The sequence below is a fragment of the Podarcis vaucheri genome (assembly GCF_965113315.1).
Source record: "Podarcis vaucheri genome assembly, chromosome: 15".
Classification (NCBI taxonomy): domain Eukaryota; kingdom Metazoa; phylum Chordata; class Lepidosauria; order Squamata; family Lacertidae; genus Podarcis; species Podarcis vaucheri.
The window spans coordinates 13,828,289-13,854,417 of NC_138753.1; the positions used below are offsets into that span (position 1 = coordinate 13,828,289).

General features: G+C 45.7%; 2 protein-coding genes and 1 long non-coding RNA gene across 6 annotated transcripts in view; 2 read left to right on the forward strand and 1 right to left on the reverse strand.

Moving 5' to 3' along the window:
• LOC309520117 (putative methyltransferase) overlaps positions 1 to 25,328 on the forward strand; it is a 43,449-nt gene extending 18,121 nt beyond the window's left edge. The window contains exon 7 of the transcript XR_014214144.1: positions 25,195 to 25,328. The gene's annotated coding sequence lies outside the window, so the exon portion shown is untranslated. The remainder of the gene's footprint in view (positions 1 to 25,194) is intronic.
• On the forward strand, positions 954 to 25,328 carry LOC309520078 (putative methyltransferase). 4 transcript variants are annotated; one of them, XM_082201482.1, is made up of 9 exons: positions 954 to 1,067; positions 2,683 to 2,843; positions 4,239 to 4,452; positions 10,503 to 10,542; positions 14,099 to 14,261; positions 21,671 to 21,884; positions 23,299 to 23,399; positions 23,826 to 23,963; positions 25,061 to 25,328. In XM_082201482.1, the coding sequence occupies exons 1-9, from the start codon at positions 957 to 959 to the stop codon at positions 25,149 to 25,151; spliced, it is 1,233 nt and encodes a 410-aa protein (XP_082057608.1). In that variant the 5' UTR covers positions 954 to 956; the 3' UTR covers positions 25,152 to 25,328. The 4 variants fall into 4 exon arrangements, with proteins under 4 accessions (XP_082057608.1, XP_082057609.1, XP_082057611.1 ...); XM_082201483.1 differs by lacking the exon at positions 23,826 to 23,963; XM_082201485.1 differs by lacking the exons at positions 10,503 to 10,542; positions 14,099 to 14,261; positions 21,671 to 21,884; ... (1 more) ...; positions 23,826 to 23,963; positions 25,061 to 25,328 and adding exons at positions 5,926 to 6,026; positions 6,456 to 6,593; positions 7,974 to 8,562.
• Positions 956 to 21,738, reverse strand: LOC309520171. The gene is made up of 3 exons (XR_014214166.1): positions 21,617 to 21,738; positions 2,860 to 4,208; positions 956 to 1,055 (listed from the first exon to the last, which is right to left on the reverse strand). It is a non-coding gene; the product is annotated as an uncharacterized lncRNA (long non-coding RNA).
• Positions 25,329 to 26,129: the final 801 nt, after the last annotated feature.

Consider the following 26,129-nt stretch of genomic DNA (forward strand, 5'->3'; position numbering starts at 1 on the left):
CCTGCCCTGGAGCTCAAGACCACCCCTCCATACATCATACATACATCACAGAAGGGGTGTAACCCCGGTCCACCCCCCAGAAACATCATACCTACAGCACAGAAAACGTGGTCTACAACAGAAATTTGAATGTTGTTGTTTTTTCTGTCTGCCAGTATTAAGTTGTGGGTGGACATAGCAGTTGACACAGAGATTTCTCCAAGTGGTTCTTTATAGTAAGCTGGAACTGAACTGAATTGAACAGCTCAGCCGGCCTACTTTTATAGGCAGCCGGCTGTCAACATTGTAACAACAATACCCCAGAGTTTTCTGCCTAAATTAACTTATGTGGAGCTGAGTGAAAACTATATACACAATACCCCTGGTGGCCAGGGTGAGAACATCAACACATAACACCCAGGTTATCTGATAATGCCTTATCTGATTGCCTTTCCTGGTAGTCTGCCCATTCCTTTGAGATGGTGATTTCCCATTTCCTGAGACAAAGGGAAGGTTCCCTCACCCCTTGCCTCCTCGCAGAGAAAACATTTCGTCAGTTTGGGAGTCAAAATGGTTTCAGGACGGTCTTCCTGTGCTGCTCCAGACATGTGGTCCACATATCTATGTATGTGCTTGGTTGGTACATTTATTAACATTTTATATATATATAAGACCTTAATTTTTTTTATTACAAGGCTGCCCTAGAGGGATTTCAGAGCTGAATCCTTTGCTTCTTGGCTGCAAAAAAGCATGTCTGAGAAATAATTAGCATTGCACAGTCAGCATTCTGAAAGAGGCAGGCTTCTTTCTGGTGCCAAAGTTCACTACACTACAGGAAAACGAGGACATTCCTTCTCTGTTAAACATTTAAAAGCGCTACAATAAGTAGCTTCACTGTTAAAACATTTAAAAACGCACAAAGGCAGACCAGTGTCCCTAGGAAGTTGCAGAAGTTGCAAGCTGTGCTCCGTGACACCATGGCCACTCGTCTGTTTGAGGACAGGACTCACGCTGCTATTTATCAAAAATACAGGTTTTCCCCGCAGGAGAACCTACAGGGCGTGATCTTCTCGTACCTGGAAGAAAAGGTAAGAACAATAGTGTGTATCAGTCTGAACTTATACCCGTAGATCACTGCATTCATACAGTTGGCATAATTTTATATAAAATGAGAGCTCCATTATGAACTTTCTTGACTCTGATACTAATCTTTATCCTGAAGATGTCCTGGAAGGCTTCTTGGCCTTCTTAATACTTGAGGAAAAAATTAGCATGGTAAATGATTCCTCTAGAAGACCCTTTCCATAATCTAACATTGGTATATAACAGTACAGGCACTGAAAAACTTCCCCTCCCTTATGTGGGGGTTGTGTTCTGCCCCCCCCCCATAAGTGAAATTGTGCAAAGTGGGGAGCACCCTTGAAAAAAACCTCTGAATGCCTGCTTTCCCCTCCAGCTCTCCTCCTCTCTCTCCAATCCAGGCCAAAATATCTGGAGTTGAAGCTCTGGGGGCTGGATGGAGGTTGTGAGGAAAAGTGGCGGCAGAGGCGGCGCTACCTCCTGCGTCGGCTGCTAGACGAGGAGGCTGAGCAGCCTAAAACAAGGCCCTGTTGCGCCTCTGGTTCTTTCTAACTCCACGATTCTACAGTGTCACTTTGCTTCCCGAAGTAAATATTCTGTCTCTTTCATTTCTTGTAAACAACCAATCTTTCGTTATTCCTTTTCCATGAAAACTTCTAGCAGGCATAAGGCTAAGGGTAAACATAACAAAGTATTCATAACAAAGAACCATTAGAACTCTAGCAAAAGGTCTTACACCTCTTGGTACTGTGCCTAGGTAGTAACAAGGGGGTGGCAGTGATATAAGAAGAAAATGGAGTTGGCTTTTACCCAGCAGGTTCCTCCCACCATTTTTCTGCGTCCAAGCAGCCCATGACATTTTTGTGTTAATTCACAGCTGGTTTCACTGTGTTCGAGTGAAAACTGCTCATGTATCAGACCTAGATGGGTACAGTGGTACCTCGGTTAAGTACTTAATTCGTTCCAGAGGTCAGTTCTTAAGCTGAAACTGTTCTTAATCTGAAGCATCATTTTAGCTAATGGGGCCTCCTGCTGCCGCTGCGCTGCCAGAGAACGATTTCTGTTCTTATCCTGAAGCAAAGTTCTTAACCTGAAGCACTATTTCTGGGTTAGTGGAATCTGTAACCTGAAGCGTATGTAACCTGAAGCGTATGTAACCGAGCTACCACTGTACGGCCTTGGGTAAGTCAGGAGTGGGAAAGCCATGTCCCTCACAATGTTGTTCCTTTGACTACAACTCCCATCCATGCTACTACTGGCCATGCTGGCTGCGGAGGACGTGGGGCTGTACTGTCTCAACAACATTGGGGTGGGTGGGTGCAGGATCCACAGGTTCCCTAAAAGGTAAAGGTAAAGGGACCCCTGACCATTAGGTCCAGTCGTGGCCGACTCTGGGGTTGCGGCGCTCATCTTGATTTATTGGCCGAGGGAGCCGGTGTACAACTTCCGGGTCATGTGGCCAGCATGACTAAGCCGCTACTGGCAAACCAGAGCAGCGCACGGAAATGCCGTTTACCTTCCCGCCATTGTGGTACCTATTTATCTACTTGCACTTTGAGGTGCTAGCCTTGCTGACAATGGCCTGGCAATGCATTTCTGACATGTGTCGCTATTTTTTCTCAGAGAGTGAGCCCCGGGCACCTGGCAGTCGACGTGGGTTGTGGCTCGGGCCAAAGCACTCGGATTCTGGCAAAACATTTTGAGAAGGTGGTCGGGATAGACATCAGTGAAGCTCAGATTGAGGAGGCCAGGAGAGCTCCACAACCGCCCAATGTCTCTTATCTGTAAGTAGGAGCTGACCTCGCATGTGGATGGCCGAGAGAAAGCAGGCAGGAAGACGTTTTTCTCCCTCTCTCATCACACTAGAGCTCTTGAAGCTGAATGTTGGAAGATTCAGGACCGACGAAAGAAAACACTGCTTTATGCAGTCCATATTTAAACTATGGAACTCCCTCCCACATGAGGCAGAGATGGCCACCAACTTGGATGGCTTTAAACGAAGACTAGAGAAATTAAGGAAGAGGCCTATCAGTGGCTACTAGCCACGATGCCTCTGCTGGACCTACAAGGTGGGCAGAGTGAAGGCCAGTTTTTCTGACTACCGGAAGCCGCGGGAGGGAAGCCATTTTGCTCAAATCCTGCTTGTGGGCTTCCCCCAGGTATCTGGTAGGCCATTGTGAGAACAGGATGCTGGACTAGACGGGCCCCAGGCCTGATCCAAAAGCTTTCCTTATGTTCTGATGTTTGTGCACACAGACACTTCCAATTACTCCACAAATCAGATAATAAGTATTAAAATATGAACGTATATTTAAAGCGCTATCATACCACTTTAAATAGTCATGGCTTCCCCCAGAGGATTCTGGGAGCCATCATTTGTTACAGATTTACAAAAGCAGCCCTGGAATGTCTCACTTTTCCTTAGGATGTCCAAATTTTCATTCGAGGGTATGGAGTTATGCAACCATACAACCTTAGAAGACACCTGAAGCACAGGGAAGGATTTCGGGGTTTTTTAATGTGTAGTGTTTTGTTATGTTTTTATATATGTTGGAAGCTGCCCAGAGTGGCTGGAGTGACCCAGTCAAATGGCTTGGATATAAAGAATACAATGATTGCAGAATAGGACACCCCTATTTTCATCGGAGAAATGTTGGGCGGAATGACGATGGCTGTGCTCTGTCTCCACAGCTGGAGACAGCAATGCTACTGAATTGCAGTTGCTGGAAACCACAGACGGGGAGAGGAGTCTTGCAAAGGGGCCAAGAAAGGGGGGTGCTGTGGGTGCGGTCCGCCCCGGGTGTCACCACTGAGGGGGGTGACAAAATGCCATGCAGCACTCACCGCGGGGCCTGCAGCGTGCCCGAGCTACGCATCTCTCCTGAGAGTAACGTGGTGGCTTGGGCGTCTGAAGGCTCCTTACTGCCTCCCCCCCCCCAGCTGTAGGGTAGCTGAGTGGGAGAAGGCAGGCAGGCTCTGGAGGCCCCGCGGTGCGCCCTGCCCCTATGGGTGGCTCACCCACTGGGCGCACTGCCCCAGGCGCCTGAGCGGCTTCCTCTGCCTCTGGTCTTGCACCCAGGTTTTATGCAGTTTTCCCATTGGGGCATCTGGCTGGCCACTGTGAGAACAGGAAGCTTAGCCAGATGGGCCTTGGGCCTGATTGCCATCTCCTCCCACAGGGTGTGCCCTGCCGAAGACCTCCCTTTCGAAGACGGCTCTGTGGACCTGGTCACGGCTTTTGCAGCCGTCCACTGGTTTGACGGGCCTCGCTTTCTGAGGGAAGTGGACCGAGTTCTCAAGCCGTCAGGCTGTGTGGTCTTCAGCTCCTACAACTGGGACATGCAGTTGTGTTACAAAGATTGTACAGACGAGTTAACGGAGATCTTCAGAGAGGTCAGTCCATCGCACAGGCCTGCCTGCCCAGACCTCGGACCTGAGGTCCACCTTCAGACCAAAAATTTCAGGGCCATCCCTGCCAGTTTTCTAGCCCCAAATGTCTGTGGGGCTGTTGTTGTTTTTAAGTGTCTTTCCTGTAGAAGGACAGAAGAGTCCTTCAGTCTATGTTAATTGAGCAAACCTACAAGTCCTGGGTGCATTTTAATCCCTCCTTCAAAACACTGGCACTATGGAAAAGAATATCATTTCAGGGCCCAGGCGAGGACATGAAGGGGATAAGAAAAATTCATCCCACCCTCTGAAATGTTTGCCGTGAGAAGCTCTTATGGTCTGCTTGCTTTACGTTTTTTGCAGAAGTTTTAAGACCTTCCTATGCAGAAGATTTGTAACTGTGTGGCTATTTTCTGTTAGTTTATTACCGCAATATTTATGAAGCCAGTTTCTACAAAGCACCGTGACTTTCAACAGTTTTACTAACCCCTGCTCAGTAATTAAAATAGTCCATATACACACAAACACACACCACATAAAACAAAAGACCTCCAAGTGGTTTTCAAGGCAGTCTAAAATATTACAGTCAAACCTCGGCTGTTGACCATAATCCGTTCCAGAAGACCATTCGACTTCTGAACATTCAACAACCGAAAACAAAGCGGAAGCCTCAATACAATAGGGAAACTCAAAACAGAAGCCGCATAGCATGTTCGGCTTCTGAAAATCAGTGGCGTAGCGTGGGTTGTCAGCACCCGGGGCAAGGCAAGTAATTTGCGCCCCCTAACCCGTGGATTTGCGCCCCCTAACCCTAACCCCCAGATGTTGCGCCCGGTGCGGCCGGCCCCCCCTGCACCCCCCACGCTACGCCACTGCTGAAAATCGTTCAAAAACCAGAGCATTTACTCACTGTTTGGGTGCCAAAACGTGCCAAAATGGAGGCATTCGGGAACCGAGGTCTGACTAGAATTTGAAATACCAATTTAAAAAACATTAAAAACCTGTTACATAAAATAAATAAAATTGACCATTTCAAACACTTATAGCTACTAAAACCTAGGTAGGCATGCGGGAATGAAAAAGTTTTTAGCCAGATATGTCAATGGGCAGGCAGTTCCCAAGTGCTGCCACAATAAAAGATTGATTTCTTGTAAGTGCTGAATGAATGTTACGTGACACTTGTGAAAGGACCAGTTTCGCAGATCCCAGCCATCAAATGGGCACATACTGAGTGACAGTCTTGAAATACGTTATTCTATAGGCTGCCACACCTTACACATTTCCCTCAATGCTTTTAGTCTTTCCATATAGGGAGCATCTGCATGTTGACCATTTTTCTACTCTGGATTTCTGCACCTTTAACAGCTCAGCAGCGTCTTTTATGCAGCATGCTTTGAACAGTGAGATTTTTGCAAGCATAAAAGAAATGACTGTGGCTTCCCACCCCCTGCCCCTTCTCTCTCTCTCTCACTTTTCCAGATCCAAGACCAGCTTCTCACCTTTAAAAATGCAAAGGTCAAATCACTTGAGAATGATTACCAAGAAATCTTTGATTCTTTGCCCTTTCAGGAGAAGAAGAGGTGAGTGGATCAGGCCCTATTGTACAATGCGGTGCATGGACCCAGCTATGCCAATCTCTTCACTCTCCTGCTAAAACATTTCTGTTCCACCAAGCTTATGCAAACTATTAAGAATGCATCCACAGTTGTTAAATGATACCTGTTTTTAACTTTTTTTTTTTTACCAGCTTACTGAATTTGTAAGTTGTATGGGTTTGTTACTGTAAACGACTTTGATATATTTTTATGACACAGCAACGTACAAATATTTTTGCAACTAAACAAATACAAATTGGGAAGTCCGGAACAATGCTGTCAAAGTCACTAAGTTGAACAGCCACACTCTCCTGAGCAAACATACATATGATTGACACCACTTCCGTAGTCAAAAGATTTCTGTACTCTCAACTCAGCCCCGAACTTCTCTTAAAGCATTCTGCTTCTTTCCAGGAGGACGGATATTTTCGATAAAATTCCCCTGAGTGTTGCTGACGTAATAGGATATATCCAGTCACTCTCGCCATACCGACATTATCTGGAAGCCCAGCCTGAGGAGGCAAAATCACTTCTCCAAAACACAGAGCGAAGGTGACAAAATCTGTTCTCTGGAGTAAGCCAAATGTGGAAGGGTCAAAGAACCATGGTTACGTCCGCTAGGAGAGTCGTGTTGAAGTCTTTAGCCTGTGATGTTGCATGTCTTTTCATAGATGGCATGCAGTAGAATTTACCGGTAACTGTTCTCAGTACGAGATCCCAGCAGAGCAGAAGGGCTTGGATTTCCATATTTTTACCTGCAATGAAAATTCAGCTCCAGTATGCACGTTGTAATTTTTAATTCAAAAAATTCCCTTGTAGAATAACAGAATTGTAAAGCTGGATGGGAACCACGCACCCCCCCAAAACAAAAATTAGCCCAGGGATGGAAGGAAGAAATAATCATGACCAGAAAAGAATGGCAAACCAAGTTGATGGCAAAATTAACTGGGAAGCTCAGAAATCAAGAAGTCAAGAACTTTAAGAAAGAATGGGGAAAGTTTATAATTTATCTACGAGACTACTGTAAGCAAGTTAAAACATTAGCAGGATTTTATCACAATTGTAAAGTAACAGTAAGTATGGATAATTTAGAAGGGTAATACCGTATTTTTTGCTCTGTAAGACTCACTTTTTCCCTCCTAAAAATTAAGGGGAAATGTGTGTGCGTCTTATGGAGCGAATGCAGGCTGCACAGCTATCCCAGAAGCCAGAACAGCAAGAGGGATTGCTGCTTTCACTGTGCAGTGATCCCTCTTGCTGTTCTGGCTTCTGAGATTCAGAATATTATTTTTCTTGTTTTCCTCCTCCAAAAACTACGTGCGTCTTGTGGTCTGGTGCGTCTTATGGAGCGATAAATACGGTAATTTGGATTAGTATTGATATGCAGTTGTAAATATCAGTAGGACCCATGGAAGGGATGGGTGGGGGAAGTCAGGAGATTCAGAGTAATCTCAATATTTGGGTTTTTTTGTTACGGGTTTATACTTTAAAAAAATCAAATTAAAAATTATTTTAAAAAGCAAGGGACCCCTAAGGGCCATCTAGTCCAACCCCCTGCAATGCAGGAATGTCCGCTAACGTACGTGAGTGGCGAAGTCAGGAGTGTTGCCAGATGCCAGCTATTCATTTAATCTGTGCATAAGCCGTGCTTCAAACCTTATGCCAGCTTTATGTCCTCAGTCCCATTTCCCCACACCCGCCGTTTGCCACATTTTATTGTACCAGTTTGTCGAAGAGGCAGCCTCCCAAATTCTTCAAGTATCTCGCCATTATGCGCCTGGCTGCCGTCAAAAGACAACTTATTTGAACCGTGAAAAGATGGAGCGGGGCTAGCTCTGGACATTTCGAGGTGTTTCGTCCAGTAATTGTTTTCATTTCAATGAATCCCAGAACTGAACCCTGGTTTCTGCTCTCTTGCTTTCCTTCCCCTAGGTTTCTGGAGACGATGGGCGTTTCTTCTCGGGATACCCAGCTGGAGTTGCGCACGAAGCACATTTGCATCTTGGGCTGCAAGAGCTCCTGAGAGGAATGTCAGTCTGAATGCACTAATGGACTCCAGCTCTATCAGTCGTGAAGACAGCAGGTTGTGATTCCAGGCTTCCATTGATTTCAAGGAGAGTGGGAACGAGATGCTATCAAAGGGCCAGGAGCCTTCTGAAGCCACCACTTCCTTGCAGCAGTGATTGGTCTGTCTCCTTGGACCTTGTTCCAAAAGCTCTCTGCAAACGATCCGTTTAGCTCACTGATAAGAGCTGGCAATCTGAGATGGAAGAGAAAAGGGTGTCAGGGAGATTCTCCCTGCCACCCACGTGTTGAGGCAGAAAACAAGAGAGCTGGGTGTTGGAAAAGCGTTAGAACTCAGGCCTGAGTTCAAATCCCCATTCATCTATTAAAGGTCACTGGGTGGCTTCCTCTGAAACTGGAAGTCGGTGTCATCTTTTACCTGCTCCTCTCATGTAGAATCATGTGTATTGTTAAGAATCTTTCATTTCGTATCATAATAAAACAGAACTGAGTTGAATAGTGAATTCATTGCTTTTATTTGTTGTTCGTTTATGGCTGATATAACTCAAATCAAATGAAATCAGCTTAAAACAATTACCATAAGACAATTAAAAAAATTAAAAATCCACAATGAATGCCTTCACACTAAAGCCTTCACATCCAGTGAACCTTAGGAGCATACAGTACAAATGAGAGTCCATCTCCTCCCAAGGATCAAAGCATCCAGACCAGTGTGTACAAGTTAGGACATTCTCAATGTTACCAATAGCAAGACCTTAAACTTGTCCTGTAACCCATATTACTGACTTAATTTACTCCCCACGGAATTCTGGGACCTGTAGTTCTGGGAGGGAGGGAAGGAAGGAGGCAAAAAAAACCCTTCAGAATTTTCAGCAGCCTTGCTGAACTGCAATTCCCAGAATTCTTTAGCAGGAAGCCTTTTTAAGCCGGCATAAAAACCCCAAACTGGCCTGCCTGTTTAGTTGCAGACTTGCAACTGTGACAAATGGAAGTTAAAGTTAGGCCAGTGTTTTTCAACCACTGTTCCACGGCACACTAGTGTGCCGCGAGATGTTGCCTGGTGTGCCGTGGGAAAAATTAAATGCGAAAGATTTTTTTTTTTACGTCAAATTTTCGATTGGGGCGCCGTCTCCGGAGGGAGGCGGGCGAGTCGGGCGGCGAGATGCGGAGCGGCGGCGGCGAGGAGAGGCCGCCCAGCGCGGGGCTCTCGCCGTCTGCCTGCCTGGCTGCCTGCGAGCTCGGCGGGCAGCGCCTCGGTCCGCAGCGCCCGCCTCGCGGCTCTCATTCCCTGCCCCTGCCAAAGCTCACCCAGCCAAGCCGCGCTCTCCTTCCTGCCTCGCTTTGCTGCCTCCTCCCCCCCAAAGCTTGGAGGTTCCCGGCGCCGGCCCGCAGGTTTGACCCCCTTCTCACACCTGTTCGCGCTCCTTGCACGGAAAGGGGCGGATGGGGAGGAATGGGGCTCGCCGCTGCCTCCGCTCGCCCTCCCCCCCTCCTTCGTGCGTCCTTCCCGGTGTGACGCTGCGCGCTGACGTCACGGGGCTGTAACGTGGTGTGCCTCGAGATTTTTTTCATGATACAAGTGTGCCTTTGCCCAAAAAAAGGTTGGGAATGTAAGAGTTAGTTTGGTAGGCGAATGTAAGAGTTAGTTTGGTAGGAGAAAATAATAGAAGCCAACCAGAGAATATTGAGAAGCAAAGCAGCTAGTAAGCCTGATCTTTATTAAAGCTATTGCAACATGGTGCTCCCCTCACACGCAGGAGGATGGAGGAGGACCCAGAACAAAGGTGTGCCTGCCCTTATACTGTATAGGCATTTGAAATTGCCCGCCCTGGAGTCCAAGACCACCCCTCGATACATCATACATACATCACAGAAGGGGTGTAACCCAATACCACCCCCAAAACATCATACCTATATCACAGAAAACGTGGTCTACAACAGAAATTTGAATGTTGTTTTTCCTGTCTGCCAGTATTAAGTTGTGGGTGGACATAGCAGTTGACACAGAGATTTCTCCAATTGGTTCTTTATAGTAAGCTGGAACTGAACTGAACTGAACAGCTCAGCCGGCCTACTTTTATGGGCAGCCGTCTTTCAACATTGTAACAACAATACCCCAGGGTTTTCCACCTAAATTAACCTATATGGACCTGAGTGAAAACTACCGGTATATACACAATACCCCTGGTGGCCAGGGTGAGAACATCAACACATAACACCCAGGTTATCTGATAATGCCTTATCTGATTGCCTTATTACATTTAAAAGCGTTACAATAAATTACTTCACTGTTAAAACATTTAAAAACACACAAAGGCAGACCAGTGTCCCTAGGAAGTTGCAGAAGTTGCAAGCTGTGCTCCGTGAAACCATGGTCACTCGTCTGAGGAGAGGGCTCACGCTGCTATTTATCAGAAATACAGGTTTTCCCCGCAGGAGAACCTACAGGGTGTGATCTTCTCATACCTGGAAGAAAAGATAAGAACATAATAGAAAATGTGTCAGTCTGAACTTGCAAGAAGTTGCAAGATGTGCTCCATGAAATGGCCACTCCTCTTATTGAGGAGAGGGCTCACGCTGCTATTGATCAAAAATACAGGTTTTCCCCGCAGGAGAACTTAGAGGGCGGGATCTTCTCGTACCTGGAAGAAAAGGTAAGAACGTAGTAGTGTGTGTCATTCTGAACTTGCAAGTAGTTGCAGGCTGCGCTCCGTGACACCATGGCCACTCGTCTGTTTGAGGAGAGGGCTCACGCTGCTATTTATCAAAAATACAGGTTTTCCCCGCAGGAGAACCTACAGGGTGTGATCTTCTCGTACCTGGAAGAAAAGGTAAGAACATAATAGTGTGTGTGTCTGAACTTAGACGCGTAGATCATTGCATTCGTACAGTTGGCATAATTTTATATAAAAGGAGAGCTCCATTATGAACTTTCTTGACTCTGATACTAATCTTTATCCTGAAGATGTCCTGGAAGGCTTCCTGGCCTTCTTAATACTTTAGGGAAAAATTAGCATGGTAAATGATTCCTCTAGAAGACCCTTTCCATAACCTAACATTGGTATATAACAGTACAGGCACTGCAAAACTCCCCTCCCTTATGTGGGGGTTGTGTTCTGGGGCCCCCCCACATACAAGTGAAAATGTGCAAGGTGGGGAGCACCCTCGAAAAAACCTCTGAATGCCTGCTTTCTCCTCCAGCTCTCCAATTCAGACCAAAATATGTGGAGTTGAAGCTCTGGGGGTGGATGGAGGTCGTGAGGAAAAGCGGCGGCAACGCTACCTCCTGCGTCAGCTGCTAGACGAGGAGGCTGAGCAGCCTAATACAAGGTCCTGCTGTGCCTCTGATCCTTTCCAACTCTACAATTCTACAGTGTAAATATTCTGTCTCTTTCAATTCTTGTAAACAACCAATCTATCATTATTCCTTTTCTGTGAAAACTTCTAGCAGGCATAAGGCTAAGGGTAAACACATATTCATAACAAACAACCATTAGAACTCTAGCAAAAGGTCTTAGACCCCTTGGTAGTGTGCCTAGATAGTAACAAGGGGGTGGCAGTGATATAAGAAGAAAATGGAGTTGGCTTTTACAGGCCAACTCCCCATCAAAGGAATGCAGTATCCCTCAAGTCCATTACGGGTCAGAGAAGAACAAGTTAAGGCAGGAACCAACTGAAGGAAGCAGTTTTCTGTTGCGACACAGTTACCATCACCCCACTGTGCAAGGAGGCGAGAAGGAACCCAGAACAAAGGTGTGTCACAACTTTACAAATTGCCCAACTCCTTAGCCAAAGACCACCCCAAAAGCATCACAGATAAATCACGAATTGGGTTGTAAAAGTAAATCAGATCATGTTCAGAGCTCAGGTTTCTGCAACCACCACTCCCCGGGCTCTGAATCTTCTTCCCTTGGGGGCTACCCAGCTAGTTCCTCCACCATTTTTCTGTGTCAAAACAGCCCATGACATTTTGGGTTAATTAACAACTGTGTTCGAGTGAAAACTGCTCATATATCGCACCTAGATGGGTACGGCCTTGGGTAGGTCAAGAGTGGGAAAGCCGTGTCCCTTGCAATGCTGTTCCTTTGACTACAACTCCCATCCATGCTAACTACTGGCCATGCTGGCTGCAGAGGACAGGGGGCTGTACTGTCTCAACAACATTGGGGTGGGTGGGTGCAGGATCACAGGTTCCCTAAAAGGTAAATGTAAAGAGACCCCTGACCATTAGGTCTAGTCATGGCCAACTCTGGGGTTGCGGCGCTCATCTTGATTTATTGGCCGAGGGAGCCGGCGTACAGCTTCCGGGTCATGTCGCCAGCATGACTAAGCCGCTTCTGGCAAACCAGAGCAGCGCACGGAAATGCCGTTTACCTTCCTGCCATTGTGGTACCTATTTATCTACTTGCACTTTGAGGTGCTAGCCTTGCTGAAAATGACCTGGCGATGCATTTCTTCTTCTTTTTTTAAAAAAATTATTAAATATTTTCTTGTTTTACAGAAGTAAGTGTAGTGTCTCTCATATTTTTTCCATGTAACATTTTTACAAATCCGTTTCATTTGTTGAGACATTAGGGGGAGAGAAAAAAAGAAGGGGTGGAGGGAGGGAAGATGGGGGGGGTCGGGTGGCGATGTTTCTGTTATGCTTAATGTATGTAGGGTTTGGTGTCAGCATTGCTTGTGCTGTTCACTTGTGTTCCTTTGGTGGTGAGAGAGGTTGGGGTTGGCCTAGGGTGTGGTTGTTTGTTTGTGACTGGCTGTGATGATCTTTGTTTTCGTGTGTGAGTGGGGTGGGTGTTTTGGATCAGGTTAGCCGTTTTGATTTGCATGCTGTTGGTGGATTATTGTCACTGTCCTGTTGGGCTGTGTATGTGATAAAGGGGAACCATACCAGGATAAAGGCGTCTTCTTCTGTTTGTCCCCGCGTCAGTTTGAGTTTATTAGTTAATTTTTCTAGTAGGGCTATTTCCCATACTATTTGGTACCATTGGTCCATGCATACTCCCGACAGGTCTCTCCAGTGTCTGGTTATGGTGTTTCTGGCTACTGAAAGTAGGTGGGTTAGGAGTTCTTTGTGGTGTAAATGGGCATTGTTGTCTTGGAAGATGTTTAGTAGGGCCAATTCTGGGGTGGTGTCTAATACTTGCTTAGTTATTTTACATATTTCTTGTATGGCTGTTGTCCAGAATAGTTGGATTTTGGGGCACTCCCACCACATGTGGAGGTATGTGCCTGTGGAGGTGCACCCTCTCCAGCATTTTGGTGAGGTTCCTGGGTGTATTAGCGCTAGTTTTCTTGGTGTTAGGTACCACCTGTAGGTGAGTTTCAAAGTGAGTTCTTTTCTTTTCGTTGATATGGATTTAAAGGGGGGTTTAGAACACATTCTGGTCCATTGAGTGGGGTTAATCTCATAGCCTATGTCATTCTCCCATTGTTTTTTGATTGCGTCTAGGGGGTTTGTGGGATTTTGGAATAGTATTTTGTATATTGCGGTTGGGTTGTTTAAGAGGGCATGTAGTTGGTGTTGTGTTAACCAGGGCATTTGAGTGTCTTCTAGTTTGTTTTGTATTTCTTGTATTGACAAAAGTTTGTTATTTTTATAAAAGTCTATTAGGCGATATAAGCCTTTGGTTCGCCAGGTTTTTATCTGGAGGTTTTTTGCTGCATGGTGGAATAATGGGTGGTACGCCAGGGGGATTAGTGGGGATGGGGTTGGGGCTAGTTTGCCTATTTCTGTTTTCCATGCTTTGAGCATGATCTGTGTGTACCTGTTAAGTGTTGTGGCAATTTTCTTTAGTTTGTTTGGGAGGAGTGGGTATGCTGTGGTGCAGGTGTTTTCAATTGTGTCCCTCTCTAGGTGTACCCATTGTTTTGTCTCATCTTCGAGTATATATGGGATTATATGGCATATTTGGTTGGCAATGTAATATGCTTCTGTGTTGGGGATTCCCCATCCTCCTTCTGAGGTGGGGAGGTGCAGATATTTGGAGCTTATTCTTGGTTTTTTCTGAGATCTGTCGCTATCTTTTCTCAGAGAGTGAGCCCCGGGCAGCTGGCAGTCGACGCGGGTTGTGGCTCGGGCCAAAGCACTCGGATGCTGGCAAAACATTTTGAGAAGGTGGTCGGGGCAGACATCAGTGAAGCTCAGATCGAGGAGGCCAGGAGAGCTCCACAACCGCCCAATGTCTCTTATCTGTAAGTAGGAGCTGACCTCGCATGTGGATTGCCGAGAGAGGAAGACGTTTTTCTCCCTCTCTCATCACACTAGAGCTCTTGAAGCTGAATGTTGGAAGATTCAGGACCGACAAAAGAAAACACAGCTTCATGCAGTCCATATTTAAACTATGGAACTCCCTCCCACATAAGGCAGGGATGGCCACCAACTTGGATGGCTTTAAACGAAGACTAGAGAAATTAAGGAAGAGGCCTATCAGTGGCTACTAGCCACGATGCCTCTGCTGGACCTACAAGGTGGGCAGAGTGAAGGCCAGTTTTTCTGACTACCGGAAGCCGCAGGAGGGAAGCCATTTTGCTCAAATCCTGCTTGTGGGCTTCCCCCAGGTATCTGGTAGGCCATTGTGAGAACAGGATGCCGGACTAGACGGGCCCCAGGCCTGATCCAGCAGGCTTTCCTTATGCTCTGATGTTTGTGCACACAGACACTTCCAATTACCCCACAAATTAGATAATAAGTATTAAAATATGAACGTATATTTAAAGCGCTATCATACCACTTTAAATAGTCATGGCTTCCCCCAGAGGATTCTGGGAGCCATCATTTGTTACAGATTTACAAAAGCAGCCCCGGAATGCCTCACTTTTCCTTAGGACGTCCAAATTTTCATTCGAGGGTATGGAGTTATGCAACCATACAACCTTAGAAGACACCTGAAGCACAGGGAAGGTTTTCGGGGGTTTTTTAATGTGTAGTGTTTTGTTATGTTTTTATATATGTTGGAAGCCGCCCAGAGTGGCTGGAGCGGCCCAGTCAAATGGCTTGGGTATAAAGAATACAATGACTGTGGAATAGGACACCCCTATTTTCATCGGAGAAATGTTGGGCGGTATGACGATGGCTGTGCTCTGTCTCCACAGCTGGAGACAGCAATGCTACTGAATTCCAGTTGCTGGAAACCACAGAAGGGGAGAGGAGTCTTGCAAAGGGGCCAGGAAAGGGGGGTGCTGTGGGTGCGGTCTGCCCCGGTGTCACCACTGAGGGGGGTGACAAAATGCTGGGCGGCACCCACAGCCGGGCCTGCAGTGTGCCTGAGCTACGCATCTCTCCTGGGAGTGACACGGTGGCTGTAGGGTGGCTGAGTGGGAGAAGGCAGGCAGACTCTGGAGGCCTCGAGGTGCACCCCACCCTCGCCCCCTAGGCGCACTGCCCCAGGCGCCTGAGCGGCTTCCTCTGCCGCTGGTCTTGCACCCAGGTTTTGTTTGCGGGTTTCCCAATGGGGCATCTGGCTGGCCACTGTGAGAACAGGATGGACCTGAGGTCCACCTTCAGACCAAAAATTTCAGGGCCGTCCTGACTCGGCCCCAGACACACTGGCCAGATGTCTGGAAGCTGTGGCTGGATGGTTACGTGGGAGCCGGTTGAAGTTAAATCCTTCGAAGACAGAGGTCCTCTGGCTGGGGCGGAGCGATATGGGATTGAGGGGGCAACTCCCATCTCTTGCGGGGGTGCAATTAGTGCCAGCACCGTCCGTTAAGAGTTTGGGTGTAATCTTCGATACCTCCCTCTCTATGGAGGCGCAGATTACAGCTATAACAAAGGCGGCATTTTTCCATCTCCGCCAAGCTAAGCAGTTGGCCCCTTATCTCTCTCGCCCTGACCTAGCCACTGTGATCCATGCGACTGTTGGTTTCTGCTCTCTTCACTGTGCAGCAAAGTGCTTGTCACAAGACAATGTTTACATTCCACAGTCAGAGCACTGTTGGGTTTTCACACGGGAATGGGAAGCTGGATGTGACGTACACTGGTTTCCTGTTTTTCACTGGTTCTCTCGGTGTTCGTTATTCCGAGAAGAAGGATGGTTGCTTCTCTGCTCCCGCAGAGGCAAGATGCATGTTTGTAATTTCTCAACAATTAACTGAAAATAAAGCAACTTTAAGCATGTGGCACGTACTGTTCGTCATTCCGTTGTGCACAGGACTCTGCAATATCAACATTTTGGTTATCGGGCCCAGAAAGACGTAAATCAAACTGAGGAATGGAGACTCCAGAGGTCGAGTCGGAATGCCGGCAGAGGTACGGAGAAACGGATCGCGTTATCTGCTCTGCGCGTCAAGTTTGATTGATGAAGGTATGTGCTCATGCTCCGGAGCAGCCTGGCAGCCTGCCAGTTTCTAGTTTATGGTTTTATGGCTGGACTTAGAACTTTTAAAGCCGTTTTGCCGCGATACAGGCTTGATGGCTGAGAAAGCGAAAGTACTTTTACAAGTGCTTTTGGAAGCTGCAACTGTGACGCAGCTCGTTTAAAGCAGCGGAAATGGCTAATGCAAAGCTGGTTGAAGCTTTTGGGATTCCTAAGCTCAATAAGAAAAATTACACGGAGTGGGTGCAGTATGCAGAGGCAATTCTGCGGAAAGAAGGTCTGTTTAATGTTATTACAGACAACCCCCCAGCTCCAATTACAGCTCAATGGGCAGCTAAGGATTCCAAAGCAAGGGGAACACTTACATTGATAGTATCCCCAGAAGAGCTCTGTCTGTTGCGTGGAAAGACCACAGCCAGAGAAATTTGGGACTCTTTAAGAGAAGCTCACTTGAGGACAGAAGCTGGTTCCTCAATGTACTACTATGCCAAGCTGCATGATATGGCTCTTGCTGAAGGTGGAGATGTGCGTAAACACCTGATGGAGATGCAGAATCTGAGACATGAGTTGCAACAGAGAGGACTCAACTTTCCAGAGGCTGTGTATTCCTTTATGATACTACATTCTTTGGGTCCAAGTTGGGAGTCCGTTGCCACTCAGATTGCTGTTCAACCAACTGCTCAGCTCACAGTAGCCTATGTTACTGCCGTGATCCAGAATGAAGCAGATCGCCGGGGTGCTAGCTGCATGGGTAAGGGGGAGTCTTCACAGACGTCATCCCAGAGTGCAGTGGAACCACCAGAGGGCGCCAAAGCTTTGAAGGCAGTGAAATGCTACTCGTGTGGACGTCTAGGCCACATGAAGAGGGAATGCAAACATCCCAGGGCCAAGACAGAGCAGCGCAGCGGAAGCTCATCGCGTGGAAAAGGCCAAAGCAAAGGCAAAGGTCCGGTCTCCAGGACAACGCAGCACAAGGCAATGGTCTCACGCTTCACTCCAAACGTCGCAAAGGTCCAGAAGACGTCTAGATCTTTCTTCGTTGTTGATTCAGCAGCTACCCACCACATGTGCAACGATAAGAGACTGTTCGTGTCTTTTACACCGCAGGAAGGTGCGATTCACCAGGCGGATGATCACACGATCCCCAGTGAAGGCTACGGAACTGTTGTTCTTCACAGTTTGGACTTAGAGATACAGGATGTACTTTATGTTCCAGATGCCACACACAATCTTCTAAGTGTGATGCAGCTGAATGAACGGAACATTGACGTTTCCTTCAAGAACAAGAAATGCACCATCACAAAGAAAGACGATTATGTATTGCATGCTGAATGTGTTGATCGTTTGTTTGTTTTGTATTATGATGATGTTGTGCAGAATGATACTTGTTGCATTGCAGGCTCTAACAAAAGTTTGCATGCAGGATGTATTCATGATTTTCACAGGAAATTTGGACATTTGCATTTTGAAGCAGTATCTAAAATGCCTACCTTGGTTGAAGGTATGACTATTAAACCCTGCAGGTACCACATGAAGTGCAAAGCATGCGCAGCAAACAAGGTGAAAATGGCTGCGAAAGGTAAGGTGTCTAGTAGGCAAGCTACAGAACCATACCAGATTGTTCATGCTGATTTAGTCGGTCCACTATCGCCCTCTTTGGGTGAAAACAGGTTCTTCATGGTTCTCATTGATGCATTTTCCAGGTATATTTACGTGTACAATCTCAAGCAGAAATCAGAGGCTTTTCCAAGGTTCAAGGAATTCTGTGCTTGGTTGGAAAATGTGCATGGTAAGAAGATAAAAATTCTTTTCACAGATGGCGGGGGAGAATTCACTTCTCAGCAGTTTGAAGCTTTTCTGACTGAGAAAGGAATTCAACACGATTTGTCCAGTCCTCGCTCGCCATGGCAGAATGGACTTTGCGAAAGGGCAAATCAAACATTGCTTCAAGGGTTAAAAACCTTGCTGCATGATGCCAATCTTCCAGAGAGTTATTGGGCCGAAGCTCTCTCGTGTTTTGTTTACAGTTACAATCGCAGGTTATCTTCAGCGATTGGTTGTACCCCGTATGAGAAGATGTTTGGCAAGAAACCATACATCAAACACATGAAAATATTTGGTTCTGATATGTGGATTCACTCACCACAAAGCTCCAAATTAGGCAAACGTGGTTTGCATGGTATCTTTCTAGGTTATCAGAAAGGTTCTTACAGAATAATGATGACTGACTCTAAGACAATTAAGCTCACAAGAAGTGTTGAGTACAATGCCAAGTGGGGGGGGGAATGTGGGAATTTTCCAATGTTATCCTGATGACAGTGATGAAACTGAGGATAAGCAACAGCAACCCACACCCACTGATGAAGGTTCTGATTCTGAGTCTGAAACTGAATCGGGTGATTCAGAGGATTTCAAGAGTGCGAAAGCCTCTATGCGACCCTCTGAAAGCTCTGATCAGGAATTGGAAGAACCATTGTTCACAATAGGTCACTTTTCTCCTAAGAAGGAACAGGAGAGTGTTGAAGACCAAAGGCTGATTCGCAGGTCACAAAGAGCCACAAAAGGCAGACCTCCAAAGAGATTTGCTGATGAATTTGCTAAGACAGCAGTAGCAGCTGTTAAAAGCTCCAAGAAGGTATTTGAACCTTCAAGTTTCCAAGAAATCCAGGATTTGGATTCTAAGGAAGCTGAGCCATGGTTAAATGCCATGAAGGCTGAGCTTGATTCCTTGGAAAGGAACAAAACTTGGGAGCTAGTTCCAGTAGTTCCAGGAATGAAACTGCTTGGAAGCAAATGGGTCTTCAAAGCGAAAACTGATCAGAATGGCAAGATAGTCAGACACAAAGCCAGATTGGTAGCCAGAGGTTTTGCACAGGTACCAGGTGAAGACTATCACGAGACCTACTCACCCACGGTGAGATATGAGAGCATAAGGCTTATGCTCAAGCTAGCTGCAGAGGAGAATCTACACATTAGTCACCACGATGTAAATACAGCGTTTTTGTACGGATCTCTAGGTGAATCACTTTATATGCTTCCACCTGATGGCGTACAGGTAAAACAGGGATTTGTTTGTGCTCTAAAGAAGTCCCTTTATGGTCTCAAACAAAGTGCACGATGTTGGCACACTAAACTCACTGAAGCATTGTTTTCTCTAGGTTTTCAGCAAGGGAAAGCTGATCCATGTGTATTTGTCAAAGAGGAAGGGCAAAAGAAGCTGTATTGTTTGTTTTATGTTGATGATATTTTATTCTTTTGGAAAGATGTCACAATGTACAATAACGCCCTAGCTCAACTGAAAGAGCACTTTGACATGAAAGATCTTGGTGAGGTAAACAACTACCTATCTCTGGAAATAGAGAGAGATCAAAGTGGTAACATTCTAGTACACCAGTCAAGGAAAATTGCTGATGTGTTAAGCAAACTAAACCTGATGGATGCTAATCCTGTAGACACACCGATGACAACAGGTTATCAGGTAGAAGATACTGAAGAAGCATTTTCTGACACTACACTGTACAGAAGTGTGCTAGGTAAGCTAAACTTCATTGCCAGATGTTCAAGACCTGACATTGCTGTTAGCTGTAATTTGCTAAGCAGACAAGTTAACAATCCTACTGTTAAGGATTGGAAAGCTCTGAAACGCATAGCACGCTATTTGAAAGGCACTATGCATTACAGACTGAGGTTTAACAATCAGAAGTCTGGTGGTCTTGAGATTTTTGCAGATGCAAGTTTTGGAAGTGACACTACAGACAGGAAAAGTACGTCTGGAGTTTGCTACATGTACAATCAGGGTCTTTTTGATTGGTCATGCAAGAAGCAAACAACAATTAGCTTAAGTACTTGTGAAGCTGAACTGAATGCACTGTCTTATTCACTTAAGGATTGTGAATGGTTGTTACAATTGTGCAAAGACATGAAAATTCCTGTCAAATGTCCAATCCAGGTTTACCAGGACAACAAAGCATGTTTGGCTTTGCTGAATTCGGAAGGTTGTAAGCAAAGCACGAAGCACTTGCAATTGAAGTTGCAACATGCTAGGGAACATATTCAGAAGGGACTCGTAACGGTGTCCTATATGCCAGGTAATGAAATTCCTGCTGATGTATTGTCCAAGATTGTGTCAAGGGATCAACACTGTACCTATGTACAGAAGTTGGGTTTGTACTGATATTGTACGAACACGCTGCCCAGTGATGTTCACAGAAAGGGGGAGGATGTTGGTTTCTGCTCTCTTCACTGTGCAGCAAAGTGCTTGTCACAAGACAATGTTTACATTCCACAGTCAGAGCACTGTTGGGTTTTCACATGGGAATGGGAAGCTGGATGTGACGTACACTGGTTTCCTGTTTTTCACTGGTTCTCTCGGTGTTCGTTATTCCGAGAAGAAGGATGGTTGCTTCTCTGCTCCCGCAGAGGCAAGATGCATGTTTGTAATTTCTCAACAATGAACTGAAAATAAAGCAACTTTAAGCATGTGGCACGTACTGTTCGTCATTCCGTTGTGCACAGGACTCTGCAATATCAACAGCGACGGTCACCTCCAGACTGGATTATTGTAACTCGCTCTACGTGGGGCTGCCCTTAAGACTGACCCAGAAACTCCAGTGGGTGCAGAATGCCGCGGCGAGACTCCTTATGGGGTCTTCGCTGCGAGATCACATTCACCCGGTACTATACCAGCTGCACTGGCTCCCGGTGGAGTACAGTATCAGGTTTAAGGTGCTGGTTTTAACCTTTAAAGCCCTATACGGCCTAGGACCCTCGTACCTACGGGACCGCCTCTCCTGGTATGCCCCACAGAGAAACCCACGGTCTGCAAATAATAACATCCTCAAGGTCCCAGGCCTCAGAGAGGTTAGGCTGGCCTCAACTAGAGCCAGGGCTTTCTCGGCTGCGGCTCCAATCTGGTGGAACGCTCTGTCACAAGAGACAAGGGCCCTGCAGGACTTGACATCTTTCCGCAGGGCCTGCAAGACAGAGTTGTTCCGCCAGGCCTTTGGTCAGGGCGCAGCCTGACTCCCTCCTCTGGCAACCTGCACAGAATTTTGCTTAATTGGTTGCCTTCAATTTGATTTAATTAATTTTTATAATGAAATATTTTTAGATTGTGTAACTATTTTACTGTTTGATTATTTGAGCCCGGCTTTGGCTGGGGAGGGCGGGATATAAATAAAATTTATTATTATTATTATTATTATTATTATTATTATTATTATTATTATTGGCCTTGGGCCTGATCCAGCAGGCTTCGAACAATCACCTTGCCATCTCCTCCCACAGGGTGTGCCCTGCCGAAGACCTCCCTTTCGAAGACGGCTCTGTGGACCTGGTCACGGCTTTTGCAGCCGTCCACTGGTTTGACGGGCCTCGCTTTCTGAGGGAAGTGGACCGAGTTCTCAAGCCGTCAGGCTGTGTGGTCTTCAGCTCCTACAACTGGGACATGCAGTTGTGTTACAAAGATTGTACAGACGAGTTAACGGAGATCTTCAGAGAGGTCAGTCCATCGCACAGGCCTGCCTGCCCAGACCTCGGACCTGAGGTCCACCTTCAGACCAAAAATTTCAGGGCCATCCCTGCCAGTTTTCTAGCCCCAAATGTCTGTGGGGCTGTTGTTGTTTTTAAGTGTCTTTCCTGTAGAAGGACAGCAGAGTCCTTCAGTCTATGTTAATTGAGCAAACCTACAAGTCCTGGGTGCATTTTAATCCCTCCTGCAAAACACTTGCACTATGGAAAAGAATATCATTTCAGGGCCCAGGCGTTTATTACAGTAATATTTATAAAGCCCGTTTCTACAAAGCACCATGACTTTCAACACTTTTACCAACCCCTGCTTAGTAATTAAAATAGTCCACACACACACACACACACACACACACAAAACAAAAGAGCTCCAAGTGGTTTACAAGGCAGTCTAAAATATTACAGTCAAACCTCGGCTGTTGACCATAATCCGTTCCAGAAGACCATTCGACTTCTGAACATTCAACAACCGAAAACAAAGCGGAAGCCTCAGTACAATAGGGAAACTCAAAACAGAAGCCGCGTAGCATTTTCGGCTTCTGAAAACCAGAGCAGTTACGGTACTTCCGGGTTTTCGGTGTTTGCGTGCCAAAACGTTCCAAAACGGAGGCATTCTGGAACCGAGGTCTGACTATAATTTGAAATACCAATTTTAAAAAGATTAAAAACATGTTGCATAAAATAAATAAAACTGACCATTTCAAACACTTATAGCTACTAAAACCTAGGTAGGCATGCAGGAATGAAAAAGTTTTTAGCCAGATATGTCAATGGGCAGGCAGTTCCCAAGTGCTGCCACAATAAAAGATTGATTTCTTGTAAGTGCTGAATGAATGTTACGTGACACTTGTGAAAGGGCCAGTTTCACAGATCCCAGCCATCAAATGGCCACATACTGGGTGACAGTCTTGAAATACAGTGGTACCTCGGGTTAAGTACTTAATTCGTTACGGAGGTCCGTTCTTAACCTGAAACTGTTCTTAACCTGAAGCACCACTTTAGCTAATGGGGCCTCCCGCTGCCGCCGTGCTGCCGTTGCACGATTTCTGTTCTCATCCTGAAGCAGAGTTCTTAACCTGAAGCACTATTTCTGGGTTAGCGGAGTCTGTAACCTGAACCATATGTAACCTGAAGCGTATGTAACCCGAGGTACCACTGTACATTATTCTATAGGCTGCCACACCTCACACATTTCCCTCAGTGCTTTTAGTCTTTCCATATAGGGAGGATCTGCATGTTGACCATTTTTCTACTCTGGATTTCTGCACCTTTAACAGCTCAGCATCCTCTTTTATGCAGCATGCTTTGAACAGTGAGATTTTTGCAAGCATAAAAGAAATGACTGTGGCTTCCCACCCACCCCCTTTATCTCTCTCTCTCTCTTCAAGGTGGTAGACCAGCTTTTCACCTTTAGAAATAAAAAGCTCAAATCACTTGAGAATGATTACCAAGAAATCTTTGATTCTTTGCCCTTTCAGGAGAAGAAGAGGTGAGTGGATCAGGCCCTTTTGTACAATGCGGTGCATTGACCCAGCCATGCCAATCTCTTCAATCTCCTGCTAAAAACATATCTGTTCCACCAAGCTTATGCAAACTATTAAGAATGCATCCACAGTTGTTAAATGATACCTGTTTTTAACTTCTTTTTTTCCAACTTACTGAATTTGTAAATTGTATGGTTTTGTTGCTATAAACGGCTTTGACATATTTTTATGACACAGCAGCATCAAATATTTTTGTAACTAAACCAATACAAATTGGGAAGTCCGGAACAATGCTGTCAAAGTCACTAAGTTGAACAGCCACACTCTCCTGAGCAAACATACATATGATTGACACCACTTCCGTAGTAAAAACATTTCTGTACTCTCAACTCAGCCCCGAACTTCTCCTAAAGCTTTCTGCTTCTTTCCAGGATGATGGATATTTTCGATAAAATTCCCCTGAGTGTTGCTGACGTAATAGGATATATCCAGTCACTCTCACAGTACCGACTTTATCTGGAAGCCCAGCCTGAGGAGGCAAAATCACTTCTCCAAAACACAGAGCGAAGGTGACTAAATCTGTTTGCTGGAGTAAGCCACATGTGGAAGGGCCAAGGAACCATGGTTAAGTCCGCTAGGAGAGTCGTGTTGAAGTCTTAGCCTGTGGTGTTGCATGTCTTTTCATAGATGGCATGCAGTAGAATTTACAGGTAACTGTTCTCAGTATGAGAAGCCAAAGCAGAAGGTCTTGGATTTCCATATTTTTTCCTGCAATGAAAATTCAGGTCCAGTATGCACGTTGAAATTTTTAATTCAAAAAATTCCCATGTAGAATAACAAAATTGTAGAGTTGGAAGGGACCCCCCCTCCCCCAATTTGCCCAGGGATGGAAGGAAGAGAGAACCACGACCAGAAAAGAATGGCAAACCAAGTTGGTGACAAAATTAACTGGGAAGCTCAGAAATCAAGAAGACAAGAACTGTAAGAAAGAATGGGGAAAGTTTATAATTTATCTACGAGACTACTGTAAGCAAGTTAAAACATTAGCAGGATTTTAATCACAATTGTAAACTAACAGTAAGTATGGATAATTTAGAAGGATAAAAATTTGGATTAGTATTGATATGCAGTTGTAAATATCATTAGGACCCATGGAAGGGATGGGTGGGGGAAGTCAGGAGATTCAGAGTAATCTCAATATTTGGATTTTTTTTTGGTTACATGTTTATACTTTTTAAAAATAAAATTAAAAATTATATTAAAAAGGGACCCCTAAGGGCCATCTAGTCCAACTCCCTTCAGTGCAGGAATGTCCGCTAACGCACGTGAGTGGTGAAGTCAGGAGTGTCGCCAGATGCCAGCTATTCATTTAATCTGCCATGCTTCAAACCTTATGCCATCTTTATGTCCTCAGTCCCATTTCCCTACACCCGCCGTTTGCCGCATTTTATTGTACCAGTTTGTCGAAGAGGCAGCCTCCCAAATTCTTCAAGTATCTCGCCATTATGCGCCTGGCTGCCGTCAAAAGACAACTTGTTTGGACCGTGAAAAGATGGAGCGGGGCTAGCTCTGGACATTTCGAGATGTTTCGTCCAGTAATTGTTTTCATTTCAATGAATCCCGGAACTGAACCCTGGTTTCTGCTCTCTTGCTTTCCTTCCCCTAGGTTTCTGGAGACGATGGGCGTTTCTTCTTGGGATACCCAGCTGGAGTTGCGCACGAAGCACATTTGCATCTTGGGCTGCAAGAGCTCCTAAGTGGAATGTCAGTCAAAATGCACAGGGCAGGGCGCATGTGAAGGTCACTGGGTGGCTTCCTCTGAAACTGGAGGTCGGTGTCATATTTTACCTGCTCCTCACATGTAGAATCATGTGCATTGTTAAGAATCTTTTCATTTGGTATCATAATAAAACAGAACTGAGTTGAATCGTGAATTCATTGTTTTTATTTGTTGTTTGTTTATGGCTGATATTGAAAGGGACTTCGGTATGCAGACCAGGAATGTAAAAATCAGGCAGCAAAGTTTCTTAAAGAAGAAGATTTTTATTTGGTTTTGTCAGACAAAAGCAAAGGGTGCATTTCAGAAAAGGAGAAAATGCCCACCCCTCCTTAGGGGTAGCCTACTTATATACCTTCTTGCTAAGCATAGTTCAGCCCCTCACCACTCTCCATCTATTGCATATTCATCATAGCTCTACCAATCACATTGGTGGCTGCCGTGTTTGGTTCCAAGCTTGCCCTAATCACTAGATGGTGCCAGAAGCTTATAAACTAATTAACCTATTTACTAGTTCCTGGAACTGCCCCTGAGCAGGTGTTTACTGGAACTGCGTCCTGTGGTTTTGACAGTTTCTCTCTCAGAGTTATATCTGGATTCTAAGCGGTTAGCTACGTCCTGTTTGTCAGGGGTCGTTTCTCAGAAATAGCAAAACTGGCTTAACCACAAGCTTCCTGCACCTGCAGAATCTTAACTGTGACCTACTTGCTGTTTGTAAAGCAAGAGAGAGAAGAATAGTTTTGGCTGCTTGCGTTTATGAAATGGCTTTTAGAGGTTAAACATGGCTCTGGCCTGGCTCTCAACTGGTCATCCTGACCTTCACTCCTTCATTCCCCCCTTTCCATCACGGAAATGCAGACCGGTTACGGTTCTTCATTTTCGGTTGATGGATCTATAGATGCAAAATCGTAGAGAGCCAGAACCTGTGTGCGTGTTGCTGCATTAACTGAGCGGCTCA

Excerpts from the sequence above, each read along its gene's own strand:
- LOC309520078 (XM_082201482.1), top strand. The coding sequence starts at position 957 with ATGGCCACTCGTCTGTTTGAGGACAGGACTCACGCTGCTATTTATCAA. Across the intron at positions 1,068-2,682 it reads TCTCGTACCTGGAAGAAAAG|AGAGTGAGCCCCGGGCACCT; the intron begins GTAAGAACAATA and ends ATTTTTTCTCAG. Across the intron at positions 23,400-23,825 it reads CCCTTTCAGGAGAAGAAGAG|GATGATGGATATTTTCGATA; the intron begins GTGAGTGGATCA and ends GCTTCTTTCCAG.